Source organism: Sus scrofa, chromosome 1, assembly GCF_000003025.6.
Source record: "Sus scrofa isolate TJ Tabasco breed Duroc chromosome 1, Sscrofa11.1, whole genome shotgun sequence".
NCBI classification, from domain to species: domain Eukaryota; kingdom Metazoa; phylum Chordata; class Mammalia; order Artiodactyla; family Suidae; genus Sus; species Sus scrofa.
Window position 1 is genome coordinate 139,051,652 of NC_010443.5, and position 15,637 is coordinate 139,067,288.

The 15,637-nt window shown below is 40.7% G+C and overlaps 1 protein-coding gene across 2 annotated transcripts in view; it reads right to left on the reverse strand.

Moving 5' to 3' along the window:
* The window catches only part of CERS3 (ceramide synthase 3), a 127,227-nt gene that overhangs the window by 24,048 nt on the left and 87,542 nt on the right, over positions 1-15,637 (reverse strand). For both annotated transcript variants that reach the window (XM_005659788.2, XM_021098471.1), the window contains one exon: positions 8,393-8,546. In XM_005659788.2, coding sequence (XP_005659845.1) covers positions 8,393-8,546 — 154 coding nt within the window. The remainder of the gene's footprint in view (positions 1-8,392; positions 8,547-15,637) is intronic.

The window sequence follows — 15,637 nt, forward strand, 5'->3', positions numbered from 1 at the left end:
GAAAAGGAAAAAGGGTAAAAAATAAACTTTTTCAGACAAACGAAAGCTAGATAATTAATCACCAAGAGACCTATACTACAAGAAATGAAAATCTACCTGGGAAAAAAATAAACAAACAAACAAAAAAATGATACCAGCTGGATACCTGTATTGACACAAAGGAATGAGGAGAACCGGAAATTATATATATGTAGGAAAATACAAAGATATTAAATTTTTTTTTCACTCTAGAAAATAACTGCTTAATGCAAAAAAGCAATATAGTATTTTCATATAAATATACATTATTATATACAATTAAAATGCATGAGGACAATAACACAAAGGACAGGAGTAAGTAGATAAGTAGATAAATAAATAAATAAAGCAATAAAAGCCTTTGAAACATCTATAAACAATCTTGTTTCTGTGTTTGAGTAAGAAAATATGATTTACTCTATAGAAAGGGGAAAAGGACATAGACAGTGATTCCTAGTCATGGTGATTTTTTTTTGGCGGGGGGGCTGAACCTGCGGCATATGGATGTTCCCAGGCAAGGGGTCTAATTGGAGCTGTAGACACTGGCCCACACCACAGCCACAGCAATGTCAGATCCAAGCTGCGTCTGCGACCTACACCACAGCTCAGGTGGATGTTGGATCCTTAACCTGCTGAGCGAGGCCAGGGATCGATCCTGTGTCCTCATGGATGCTAGTCAGATTCGTTACTACTAAGCCACGACGGGAACTCCCAGTCATGGAGATTTTTACCTGGGATCATTCGGCAACATCTAGAGACATTTTTGGTTGTCATAACTAGGGTGAAAGCGCCACTAGCATCTGGTGAGTAGAGGCCAGGGATGATGTTAAACATCCTACAGTGCTCAGGACAGCCCCAACAACCAACAATTACCTGGCCCAGGATTTCTCTCATGCCAATAGTGAAAAGCCCTGAGCCAGAGACAGGCCTGCTGATTCCAAAGATACCTCTGGAATGCATATCTCTCCTGGGGAAGAGAGGAGAGCTGACTGCCAGGGCCCCCTATGGAGACTGAGAGCCAGGAGAGCTACCTCTTTCCACTGGTGATGACAGAGAGTAGATGAGGCCTGGGAGTCAACCAGACCTGCCACCTCCAGCACTTGCCTGCAACTGCTTTCTGAATCTCTTGGAAGGGCCAGACCTGACCCCAAACCCCTTCATAGGGCAGCCTCCAGGGGCTCAGCTTGGGCTCAATCACTCATTTCTACCCCAGAAACCTGCAAGTGGTAGGGTTTCTCACCAGACACTTAAGCAACGTGTTTGGACAAGGGCTCAGTAGGTGGGCAAGGGCTCAGTAATCTATTTTCCACAGCTCAAAAAGGACACACAGGATGAGAGAAAAGAGTTTCCTGGGAGTAGGGTAGGGGTGGAGGGGACAGGAAAATATAACTGGGATTGAGACTGACTTGGAAACTGTGGAATATTTGGTTCTATGATTATAACACTACCATATATTTCTGCACACCTCACAGTTGAAAGAGTAATTTAGTTTATATCATAGCATTTTATCCTGACAACAACCTTGTAAGGAAGGTAGGGTGGTTATCAACTCTAATTAGAAAACAGAGTGGAGACTCAAATCACGATGGCAAAGTAGAAAGACACGGAACTCACCTTCCCCCACGGAGACGTGGAATATACACCTACCTGTGGAAAAACGCTCACTGAAAACTAACTGAAAACTGTCACTATGTCAGTCTCCCCCATGGCAGACCTTCCTTTTCAGCCTCAGCAATATACGATCAGGGGAACATCAGGTCAACATTTGGGACAGAGAAAAGAAAGGCAGGATTTAAGTATCATCACTATCCTCAAAAATGCTTCCGTGGACAAGCCCCTCCATTCCACCACAGCTCCAGTTAACCTCTTGTCCACCAAATGACCCAGCTAGTCCAGTACCTCCAAGAACAGTATCTTGAAAACCATTGTTAAAAAACACAGAAGACAAGAAATTGAAGAGTACGTGCAAAAGGAGCCAAAATGTGATCAAATAAGTGTGGAAAGTCACCAGATAATTGCATAATTCAGGAAGTTGCAGGGGAGGGGGCTCGCCACTTTTAAACATACCCCCAGTGCTGAAATCTCCCAGAGGGAACAGGCCCCACCCAGCTGCTTTCCATGATTCCACAGGAACAGAGGGTAGACTGAAGAAAATGGAAACAGATTCTTATTGTACTTACTGAAAATCCTACTATAATCCTTCTCCATCAGAGGTCAGTGTGCTTGGAATTAAGAACTGAAAAGAGGGGAGTTTCCATTGTGGCGCAGTGGAAACGAATCCAACTAGGAACCATGAGGATGCAGGTTCGATCCCTGGCCTCACTCAATGGGTTAAGGATCCAGCATTGCTGTGAGCTGTGGTGTAGGTCACAGATGCGGCTCGGATCTGGAGTTGCTGTGGCTATGGTGTAGGCTGGCAGCGGTAGCTCAGATTAGACCCCTAGCCTGGGAACCTCCATATGCCGCTGGTGCAGCCCTAAAAAGACAAAAAAAAAAAAAAAAAAAAAAAAAAAAACCTGAAAAGACACTCTGTTGTCATCAGCCACAGAAAGATGTGTTGCAGCATCTGGGTGTGGGAAGTGCAGTGACTATCCTGGACACAAAGAAGAAACACTGTAGCAAAAAACAATAGAAGAATTTCCAACTAGCTAGGAAAGGATGCTGACCAGCCAGAATAAGGAAGTGACCAGGTGAGGGTATCCAGTAAAGAGAAGAGGTATTAACTCAGAAGGGTGCTGTGGTTCCAGACCTAACTCACTTGGGCCTCCGTTTCCCCTCCTGGCAGGTGAGCCCCTCCTTCCATGGTGATGGTGTATGTGAGGCTGGCTCTTCTCCCAAGTAACCACCATGGTGCCCTGCTGCCTATTACAGGACGTCCCAGTCAAGGACAAAGCAAGAGCACAGAGCTGAGAAGAAGCCAGTTTACTCATGGGCCTGCCTCTCACTCATCATACATTTTCTCTTTTATTATCTCAACCATTCAGATGGTTGCCTAGTATATTTTGAATTCTTTAAAGTACTCTACACTTCTGGGTTTACTTAAAACAAACAAACGAACAAGTTTTATGACTGGTTTAAACCAGAAAAAAAAAATCCCCTAATGGGAATACCCTCAATGAAATTTCCTAAAGAGCATCCTCTATGAAGAGCTGGAATTGATTGACTACTTGCAAGATGACCAAGCAAAGTCAATGATAAGGCTATGAAGTTGTGGGAAGTGCACATAAGCCACACTAAACACACACACACACTGTTCCAGGAAGGCAGAGAGCACATGATTAGCCTCAGAAGCCCTACTCCTGTATGACCTTGGGTAAGCTGTGCCTTCCTCACTCAGCCCTCTGTCCTTCCGCACAAGAGAGGCCACCATCTCTGTGGATGAGAGTGGTAAGCTGCAGTGGCAAGGCCTCGAGGAGGATCCAGCTGTCCTGGCAGACATTTAGTGGTCTCTTCCAGCTCAAATCCCACGGGATTCTTTATTTTGTGGCTTGGCTGAATGTGTAGTGTAGAAGAATATTCAAATTTGAAATTCTTTGAGCCTAGCAACTTTGCAAAGTTATTTTTGTTATCATTACAAATTTACAAATCCCACTGATGTTTCTTGAACAGATATTAAACTAGTTAATCTACATAAATATTCAGAAATATGGAGATCTAAACTAATAGCATTTTTGTTACAACACTCTATTTCAATGATCGGTCTTCGTGATATTTTTATAATGTTTGTTCAGCAAAGGGCAGTTTTTATATCCACTATTACCTACTAACAAAAGAGACTTGAAGGCTTCTTGGAAGTTACAAATTTTGTATTTTTTCTCTAACACACTGATCTCTGAAAGAGTGTGTCAAAAAGGATCATTTAGAAACGTGAGTTGTGAAAAGTCCCTGGTAGAAGATAGCTTAGGAAACTACAATTGCTGTTGCTAGAAGTCAAGGAGTCTGACACCTGACATCAGCTGCAGCAGCCTCATCTAAGTAAAAGGAAGAGAGGGCTAGCAAACTGCCAGCCTCCTTGAACTCACAGGTCTCTGTGATTTGGCACAAGGAACCCGAGTAAGCAGTTAACAGTGACAATGATAATGGCAGCTAACATTTATCATGTGCTTACTGTGTGCTAGACACTGTTCTAAGAGTTTTAGCCTATAAAGCAGGCACTAATATCATTAGCCCCATTTTACAGGTGAGGAAACTGAGGCTCTGAATAGAAATAATATGCCTAGTACTATTATACAGCCATAAACGGGAGAGCTAAGATGTGAGTACAGAGCCTGTAGCTTTGGCTATCACCCTAATTGCTTTACCAGGAAGTAAAAATTACTAAAAATGAAAATATTTTTAAAAAATAGTTATAAAGGAGTTCCCATCATGGCTCAATGGTTAACGAATCTGACTAGGAACCATGAGGTTGCGGATTCCATCCCTGGCCTCCCTTAGTGGGTTAAGTATCCGGTGTTGCCCTGAGCTGTGGTGTAGGTCCCAGATGCGGCTCGGATCCCACGTTGCTGTGGCTCTGGCGTAGGCTGGAGGCTACAGCTCCAATTGGACCCCTAGCCTGGGAACCTCCATATGCCGTGGGAGCAGCCCAAGAAATGGCAAAAAGACCACACAAAAAAATAGTTATAAAACATTTTCTTATGTTTTTAGAAAGTTAAAAAAATGAGTTAAAGGATCTGTGTTGTGTTTTATTCTACCATCTTGATTACTCAATTTGTTTCTGTACTCATTATTTTTTACACTGTACAAGTATTTTATTTTATTTTTTATGCTTTTTAGGGCCACACTTGCGGCATATGGAGATTCCCAGGCTAGGGATCTAATCAGAGCTGCAGCTGCCAGCCTACGCCAGAGCCACAGCAACGTGGGATCCGAGCCGTGTCTGCGACCCACACCACAGCTCATGGCAACGCCAGATCCTTAACCCACTGAGCAAGGCCAGGCATCAAACCCGCAAACTCATGTTTCCTAGTCAGATTCGTTTCCGCTGCACACAGCGGGAACTCCTATACAAGTGTTTTAAATTAATATTCTGGTTATTCATTTTCTTCCCTGCATAAAGAATAATCTGAAAAGGCGAAGTATTACAATTTAAGAGACTTAAGTTCTTCTAGTCTTGGCTTTGCCAAGAAATTAATGTGTGAATCTGGTTGAGGCCTCAGTTTCCTCACATTTATCAGAAGGTTCTTTCCTTTAAAGCAGTTCAGCGTGTATGCAGTGTCATTCTGTGAACTAAAGAGACACTGCCTGTGGAGAGCAGATGGCAGGGCCAATTGCCAAGGGGCTGGCTTCTCCAGCCTGGCTGTAAGGGCTGCGTGCTGCAGCTCCTCCCCAAGGTCTTGGCGAGGCACCAGTCTGAGATGTCACAGAGACATGCTCAAGTTGGCCAGCATCCAGTATATTTAGAAAGGAAAAAATAAGAACTTAAGGATGATCAAGTTCTCCTAAGTACTATTAAACAAAAGCATGTTATACTTCTTCTAACTTCCTCTGAAAGCACTTTTCATGTTTGCAAAGAGAATGACAAGTTGGAAGTATCAGCCCATCATACTTCCCGATGTGATCTGTGGGCTGTGATGTGTGGATCAAGAAGTCATCTATTTTATAGGAACCAGTTAAGTTTCAGTGCCAACTCTTGTTCTCAAGAAGCAAGCTGCCTGCTAACCATGGTGTGTGTATGTTAGTGTCCTGAAATTACAGAGATGCTGTTATTTTAAGATATACAATAACAGAAACAAATGGTTGAAGGTCCTTGTTCATCATATGCTTGCAACAGTCCTATAGCTTAGGGAAAATAAGATGTGAATACTTTGAAAAATCACTATTTTTAAGAAGTATAATCACTTTTGTCTTTTCTGTTTACCATGCAAATTTATGGAGACCATAAATAGACTAATAAATTATTTTGTAACTTTCCATTCAAAACAGTGTGGTTTCTTCCCCAAATTAATTATTCACTTGCATATTCAAAATTACTTATCAGGGGCCTGCCAGGCATAAAGAACTTGAAACGACAAATTCTTAATCTCTCATATAAGATTTAAAAAAAATTTTTTTGGAGGCCTACTAACCTCTGCAACTCTTATTTTTTAAATATCATCGGTTGGTCCCCTTAGTAACAATTGTGGTGTGTTATTAAATGCTAAATATTTACTAAATAGAACTGAAAACTGTATTGTTAGTTGTTTCTAAAAATTTCAACTCCTGCCTCATCCCTCTCCCCTTTGCAATGCAACTATGCCTCCAAATAGCATTCTTTAAAAGGCGGCTTTATGGCTTTGGAGGAAGAAGCTGATTTCACAGCCAGATTTGCCACTGCTGTGGAAAACAGAGTGCACATGCAAGCCAGCTGAAGTCATACGGACTGCAAGGATTAGGGCCGCGGGGGCCTCCACTGCTGCTGTCAAATTGCAATTGAAAACAGCTTTTCCAAAGTACGGCATGAGAAATGAGGAATTCCTGTCCACGGCTCCCCAACCTGCTGGGTTTTTAATCAGGCTTGGTACAACCCATTAGAGATCAGAAATACAAAAATCAAACAAGAGGATCTTCTGGTTTCCAAATTTTGCCCTACCTGGATCCCATCCAAGCCTGTAATTATTGTCACTCACCAGCCCATAAGGGAACAGTTTCTGCCTGGGGCTCCAGGAAGGCTTGACCCAATAGTGGGACAGACTCAGCTCAGTGACCTTTCTTCCATCCACCCCTGGATGTGCAAATTGTCTAATGGATCGTATTCTTAACCTTATCTCAGTCACTTTAGTTGTATCCAAGACTTAGAGATAAAATAACTTTTGCAGAGATCACAGCAAAACTATTTAAGATATTAACAAACTAGAACCATTCAGTGAAAGCTTGAAAGAGTTTTTTGGCACTCTAGCTTCAAAGGAAAGAATCCACTCTGAGGAAAACAAGTTTAAGTCAGTAATCTAGTTTAAAAAAAGATTAAAAAAAAAAAAACCTTTCAGGATTAGGTTTGAGATTAATGCAGATGTAGCCCAATTTCCTATACCTCTGTCTAGATCTAGAATATCTAGAGGTCAATTATGGCAATGTCCACTTTATTTATCAATTCTTCAATGGTCTTTGAGACACAGTTACTGAAGCAGGAAAATGAATTAATAAGAACGTTCGTCAAAAAATGAGCTTAGCAGATAAATTACCAGCTTACCTGTTACATATAAATCACTCATTCTGATCATGATACAATGCTGTGTTATACAAGGATTAGGTAACACCCAAAAGTGGGCCACCTGTGACTTTCACCTTGGCTGATTCTTAATTAAAACTCCCTTTCCAGGCAAGGAAGGAGCTCTGATCCAATTTTTTTTTTTTTTTTAAACTTGCCCTTAAAGACTCCGGTCAAGGAGTTCCCGTCGTGGCGCAATGGTTAACAAATCCGACTAGGAACCATGAGGTTGCGGGTTCGGTCCCTGCCCTTGCTCAGTGGGTTAACGATCTGGCGTTGCCGTGAGATGTGGTGTAGGTCGCAGACACGGCTCAGATCCCGCGTTGCTGTGGCTCTGGCGTAGGCCAGTGGCTACAGCTCTGATTCAACCCCTAGCCTGGGAACCTCCATGTACCGCAGGAGCGGCCCAAGAAATAGCAACAACAACAACAGACAAAAAGACAAAAAAAAAAGACTCCAGTCAAGTTCCATCTATTCAAAGAAACTTTCCCTGGTTCCCTTGAATCAACTAATTTCTCTTCTGTCTCTCACAGCAAGTTTCTGGGACCTCGCTTCAGCACAGGACGTTCGGTACAATATATGCAATTGCTAGTAGGTGGAATAGTTTCCCACTAGATGCTGGGATGTTTCCCCAAAGGCAATGATTATGTCTTAGTCATTTCTGAAGCATTCCCCCTCCTTGTTCTGAAATTAAAGCCTAAAACTAAATATAAAAGAAAAAAAAAACCCTCTATCGTCTAAAATGTATTAATTTGTTAGAGAAGATGTTTTCAGAAAAAGCTATAGCCAAATGATGGGCAAAATTTCAGAGGGGAGGAGAAAGCTCAGGGGGAGAGCAAACTGGATATTCAGCAAAGGTAAACTAAGGATCTGAAACAGTACCCACTATCATCTCAAACTGGAGCACATGTAGACTCAATTAGGACATCCTTTAAGAAGCAGAAATCAATTTTTGGATAAAAATATTTAAAAAATTGTCCTCTAATAAAAGCATTTTCTTAAGAGAATCTTAGAGATCTACTTAATGAAAAATCTAGCTACATTTTGGCGGAATTTTTATCAAAAATGATTAAATCCAGAAAAATTCCGGTTTACTATAAATTAACTAGAATGTACCACCATTTGGGCTTCACCTTCAATCTGGCAATGAAATCTATTTGTGAAGAGCAATAAGATTTAGACAACTCTTACCTTCGTGAATATACATCTTTTGAGCATCTTCAGGATGAAGTAACCCCAGTAAAGATGAAGGACTTGCAGGATCATGAGCTGTAGGTTGAGGAAGATGTATGAAAAGAAAGGCTCGAGGTAGTGCAGAGGTAGAATCAGCGTGCAATATAAAATCCTGAAAAACCAAACAGGTGAGAGTATTTCATTACAGTCAGAGTCCTTATGAATTTTCAGTAAGAGAACAAATACTTTTTCTCCCAAGGCATACAACATTTATTTCATTTCTAGGGATGTCCAGGGAAGTCTCAAGAGAAAACAATGTGATAATCTTACTTTTTATACCATCACTGGCAAGTCGCAAAAAATACAGTCTGCCTCCTGGGAGAACCGTTAAAGCAAATGGAATTTTTATTGCCACACTGCCTACACACCAATGTTTCTCTACCTCGGTTTCCTCTCTGCAAAGAGCATTCACTAGCCCCACTCACCTTCCTGGGATGGGAGAACACGAGATAATGTCTACATGGGGGCGATTACTGCCTTCTGACACCATCTCATTTATTTGGCATCAAAAGTGAATGAGCAATTCTACAAGAGCACATTTTTTGAATAAAAGAGTTCTTTGAAGAAACATCTACTTCTACTTTCTAGAGTGAGTTGAATACCATATTAACTTCATATGCTCCTGGATACAACTGAGCTTCCTTCAATGACCGGGATGCACCATGCCTTCAGATACCATTGCAGTATGAAGGCTTTCTGTTTTCTCCCCAACTTCACACACTACTATGATTTTAGACTTTCTGGATAGGTTTGTTTGTAAGTATATTCAAATTATAAAAATAATTTATTCTTATAAAATTGGAAAAATTTAAAAGTTGCCCATAAAAATCACCATTTTAAACAAATAACACTGTTATTTTTGTGTATTATCTTCTAGCTTTTTCCTATATATACATTTATTTTAGCTTCATTTTTTAAATTACTACATAGTAAAATCGATTGAATTTTGCTGTGCAGTTCAGAGTTACAACATATGCATACTTTGTGTAGCTACCCCCACAATAATGGTTACACAGCTCCATCACCCCCAAGCCCCTGTGCTATCCCTTTATAGTCACACCCTCTCTCCAGGCCTAACACTTGGCGATCGCTTACCTATTCTCCGTCCCTTTAATTTTGCCTTGTCATAAAGGCCATATAAATGGAATCATACAGTGTGCAGCTTTTGAGATGCTTTCTTTCACTCAGCATAGAGCCTTTGAGAGTCGTGCAAGTGCTTGTGCGTTTCAACAGTATGTGCCTTTTTTTAATCACTGAGTGCTATTCCGTTGTGTGGATGTACCCATCAGAGAATGTTTGTGTTGTTTCCAGTTTTTGACAGTTATGGACAGAACTGCTATAAATATTTTTGAACAGGTTTTTGTGTGCACATAAGTTTTCATTTCTCAAGGGTAAATACAAAGAGGGGGACTGTTGGGTATCACCCTGCAACTGTGTGTTTATAAGGAACTGAAAACCTGTTTTCTGAGTGCCTGTTTTGCATCCCTACCAGTAATGTATGAGAATGCCAGTTGTTGCTCACCCTCAGCAGCACTTGCTGGTATCCTGCAGAGATTTTGGCCACTGTAATAAAAGTAGCACTTGTGGGATTTTATGTTCCAATTCCATTTAGCTTTAAATCAAAAACATTTTACATCATTTGAAAAACGATGTATATAGTTTTTCCCAAATCACAGGTTATTTCTTTAGAAATGTATATCCCTAAATGTGAGATATTGTTCCAAGGTGTACATTAAAAGTATATAAAGTCAAGATTATATTAAAAGCTATTAAGACTTTGCCAGATTATTTTCCAAAACTGTAATAGTTTATGAGGCCACTAGCACTTTGTGTAAAAAGAGTTTCATTGAACCCTCAACCAGTATCAAATGAGTTTAAAATTTAAAAAACAAAACAATTTCAACTTGCACTATTTGCAACTTTTGACAGTTTCCTTTCAAGTCTGCTTAGTAGCTCTGTTTCTTCTTTTGTGAGTTATTAGTTCAAGATCTTTATTTAAAAAGCAGTGATATGAACTCTGAACTCAATATAACAAAAATAAGAGTCATTTACCCATTTTACTTACGTAAATTTTAGAAACTTAGGAATTACGGAAAAATATAAAGGACTTAAATAAAAACACTTAAAATCTCACAACTCACAAGTAACCTAGTACAATGATATCTGATAACATAATTTATCTTTCCTAAAAACACATTTTAAGGTTTTTTTTCCCTCTTCTCCATTACCACACGATTCTATATAACAGAGATCACACTATGCTTATGATTGTGTGCCCTGCTTTTATCATTCAGTCATATGGTACAGAGAGCTTTCCATTTCAATGAATATTATAAATCACAGGGTCACCAAACACTTTTTACAGGGATAGACAGTAAATATTGCAGGACTCTGGGCCATTTGGTCTCTGTTGCAATGGCTCAACTGGTCTTTGTAGTGTGAAACTAGCTATAGACAACATATCAGTTAATGCGTGTGGGTGTGTGCCAATAAAATTTTATTAACAAAATGGTAATCTGTATTTGGCTGGTGAGCCATAGTTTGCCAACCCCTACTGTATACCATTCTATGTAATAGCTACACAGAAATCCATTTATAGATATCATAATTTATTTAACTAATCTCTCATTGATAGACATTTAAGTTGCTTCTGAATTTTCACATTATAAAGAACACTGTGAGAATTACTTGTAAATACATTTTGATAAAACTGATTTTTCCTTAGAATAGCTAAAATCTTGAATCAAAGCATATATTCATTTTACATTTTGGAATGTATTGCTAGACAGCTTTTCAGCAAGATCGTACCAATTTGTACTTTTTTTTCTTTTTTTTTTTTTGGCTTTTTAGAAAGAGCCGTACCCACAGCATATGAAAGTTCCCAGGCTGGGGTCAAACTGGAGCTTCAGCTGCCGGCCTCGGCCACAGCCACAGCGATGCAGGATCTGAGCCATGTCTGTGACCTACACCACAGCTCACAGCAATGCTGGATCCTTAACCCACTGAGCGAGGCCAGGGATTGAACTCGCAACCTCATGGATACTCGTTGGGTTCATTGCCACTGAGCCACAACAGGAACTCCCCCCAATCTGCATCCAGTGTATGAGACTATCTGCTTCCTCAGATCTTTCCCAACATTGTATTTTGTCAGCTTCTACCTAAATCAACATCACATTGTTTACAGTTACATTTTTATTTCTTGTGAAGATATATATGAGTTTTTTGTTATTGTAATTTATATTTTTGTAAACTGCTTCTTCATGGTATTTGTCCATTTTCCCATTGGGATGTTTAATTTTTCTGCTGACTCCTAAATGCTCTTTATATATTAAGGATAACTTTTTTTAAAAAAAATCATGTTAAATAGCATTACACTGTCTGATTCTTATAACCGTTTATGATTTTTCTAGGCAAATTAATTTTTAAAATATTTTTGTAACCAAATTTATCAATTATTTCCTTTAAAGCTAGTTACCATGTTATGCTATAAAAGGTCTTTTTCACCTCCAACATTATAAAACAAATTTTCCACTATTTTCTTAAAATTGTGGCTCTATCACTAAAAATCCTGGCTCTATGTAACCTGGAATCACTTCTCTGTGCATATTCCCAATTGTAAAATCGAAGAAATGATTTTATTCATTCAATAAACATTATTAAGCTCTTACCAAAGTGCTAATAGGCACTTTGTGGGAGCCAGAAATATAGCAATGAGTAAAAGAGATTGAAATTCCTGAACCAGAAGGACTTACACTGTGATACATGCATCCACAGAGATTAAAAGAAATAGTATACACAAAGCCTATTTGCCATTCTAATTTTGCCATGTCTTTAAGCAGTTGTGTGCCTTATTCTGTCCTAGGCTATTCTGTTCTAGGCTGTTCTCTCAGCCTAGAACACCCTTCCTCTTTTCAACTGAAGCTCTTTTCATCTATAAAAACATAGATCCCTCTATAACAAAATATCTGTGCTATTCTGATCACCTCTGAATTTATAACTTTCCTCTAGGCTGTTTTGCTACCACCTTCTTTAGAACATTTGGCTGATTCATCCTGCCTTGCAGTAAAAGCTGTTGTCTGTGTTGACTCTCATTATCTAGCAAGCTTTCCAAAGGCAGCAGCTATGAGGGCCTTCATCTCTGTATCTTCCAATCGCTTGGTTCAAGGCCTGGCCCCATGCTAGGTCCTTTACTGGGAATTTGTCAGGGTCAAAATTAAAAAAGGAACCTATTCAAAAATATCTCCTTTACATGCTCTACCAGAAAATGTAAATAATTATCTAAACGTATAATTAAGCTCACTGTGGTCCAAGCAAAGAAAGAAAAGGACAAGGAGCACATTGCAGAGTTCTGACTGAGCAGATTTCCCTCTTCCCCTTAGGTGACCCAGAAGAGAATGCTTTGTACATGTTGAGGGAGTGACATGTAGAAAGTCCTCAGGTGGAGGCATCATGGAAAATTCAAGGGCTCAAAGAAGACCAGTGTGGCTTCAGGGAGAGGAGGGGCAGGGGAAGGTGGTGTAAGATGAAGCTGGAGGGTGAATGTAGCCATTTCCTGTTGGCCTTGAAAATCAAGGTCAGGGGCATGGTCTTCCTTATAAGAGCTTTGGGAAGCTCTGCTGGTTTTAGAAATGAGAGGAATAGCTCTGGCCTAGCATCATCAGAGCTGGGCTCCAGGGCTGAGGCCACTACTTTCTGCCTGGTAACCTGTACAACCTCCCATTCCTTGGGTGGAACTAACCCCACCTCTCTGACTGAGAGGTTCCAAAGAAACCCAGAGTCAGAGTTCTGGAAACGGAAGAGACTGTCATTTCCACGCAGAGAGAAGAGGCCAGTGGTGTGGGCACTGAAACCCACCATATTTGGGGCATGGTCTCCCTGTGGTATTCAGCAAGTTCCACAGCTTCTCTGGCCTTCAGTTTCTTCTATAAAAGTAAAATAGCACTCACCTCAGCAGGCTCTTGTGAGGATTAAATGAGTTGACAAATGGGAAGAGCTTACACACAGTCAGCACTCAAAAATGGTAGTGTAACGTGACTGTTACTAGCACTGTGCTGAGGCCACTTTGCACCATCACCTCCTCTCCTACATGGTGGGGCTGAGTTAATGACATGGGGAGGGCAATCCTCTACTGAGAGAGGCTGCTGCTAAGGTGGCTGGATTTTCTGCTTAGTGGGGGAGGGGAGCAGACTCTGGGGCAATGGGAAGACAGGGGGATGGGATGACTATGAAGTGCAGAGGGTTCAGAAGGGAGATGTTGTCATGATCCTGGGAACAGCAGTTATGGGGCCGCCTCTTTCTATGGGTCTCAATGTCCTCACTAAAGATAGTCCAATCTCTCAACTTCAACTTCTCCTCCTTTGCTAAAAGAAGAATGGGAAGAAGAAACCCAAAACACATCCACCTTCCTCAATTTTGGCCCAAATACGCATGTATCAAGTGTGCAGACACACGTATGGACACACCAATAAGTGCACATTTACCTTTGGGCCTGTGGAATTTCCTTTTTCATAGACAATACTTCTCAATGCCCAGGACAGCACTGCTCTATACACTGGCCTTGAATCTGTCCAAACAGATACACTAGTACTGTGCCCATGGACGCCAAGCTCAGCCTCTTCCCTGCTTTGGGTTTTGTTTCCCATCTTCACTCTCTCAATCACTGGAGTTTTCAAGGTTTGAAAAAAAATTACATTGTTAGTGTAAAAAGCAATTGGTTTTGCTGGGCCTGATAAGGAAGCCACTAAAAGTTGTATTTTTCTAGGAAAAGTTAAGGGTCTTTTTTTCTTGCTAATCATAGGCGCAACTATTAAACCTTTTCAGGATTAACAAATAATGGTTCTACAGGTACAAAGCTGCCCACCTTACATTTTAGAGTTGTCTTATATTTCAAAGTGATCATATAGTTGGAGAAAACTTAATACTCAAGTAAGGCAATGATGCCTGCTCTTAATTATCAAATTTATTAACTTAATTGGAACATATCTATTTTGTGTTTCAAATGTCCTGTTTCTGATCTTGATTCTTTCATAACTAGCTGTGCAATCCTGGGACTATCTCAACTTCTCACATGAGAAACAAACAGGGCTGCAACACTTCAACAATGTCTATGACACGAAAGGCAAAAAGGGGTACCTATTCCAGGTGGATGACAACTGAATGAAGAATGTGATCCTGAGCCAGATCCCATAGTGAGAGAAAAAAGCAATGAAAGGCATTATTGCATCAGTCGACAAAACAGAAACATGGATGGTAGACTGCTACCTTTCCTGAAATTGATAACTGCACTGTGATTCTATACAAGAATGTCCTTGTCCTTAGGGAATATACACTTAAGTATTTAGGATTAAAAGGACATAATGGTTGCATCTTTTTGTTTTTGGATGTGCACACAGCATGTGGACATTCCCAGACTGGGGATCAAATCTGAGCCACAGAAGTGACAATGCCAGGTCCTTAACTGCTGGGCCACCAGGGAACTCTGATTGCAACTTTCATATGGTTCAGGAAAAAAATGTGTGTATATATGACCTTGTGTGTGTGTGTGTGTTTCTCTCTCACAGTGTGTTGAGAGAGAAAAAGAATGAGAAATACAAAGGAGAAAAAGGAGTTCTCATGTGGCTCAGCAGATTAAGGATTTGGTGTTGTCACTCTAGCAGTTTAGGTGGCCTGGGTTCAGACTCTGGCCTGGGACCGTCTACATGCCATGGGTGTGGCCAAAATAGAAAAAAAAAAGGGGGGGGGATTGCCAGAGAGACCAAAAAAAAAAAAAATGGTGAAGCAAATGGGGAAATGCTAACTGGTAAATCTGGGTAAAGGGAATAGTTAAGAGTTCTCTGTGATATACTTGAAATTATCCTGTAAGCTTGAAATTATCTGCAAACAAGGAAGTGAATAAAGGGGTTGGACTACCTTATGAACCAGGTCCCTGGCTCTAGAACTCTGGATCGCTGCAGCTGTCCATCAGTTCATAAGCAGCAACAGAAGTGCCGAGTGTATGACGTGAAGAGGGGGGCTCATTTGAGGGCTCGTTGTGGAACAGACGCTGAGCAGACACCTGTAGTGGTTTCTCTTCCACAAGCTGTGTGACTGGAGAGTCTGGTGCCAGATAAGCATCTGCAGCGGCAGCTCAAGGGAGGAGCCCCAGCTTCAAGGAGCCACCTGGCATGGGGCAGCCCCTCCTCTCCTCTAGTGACTGTGGGAAGG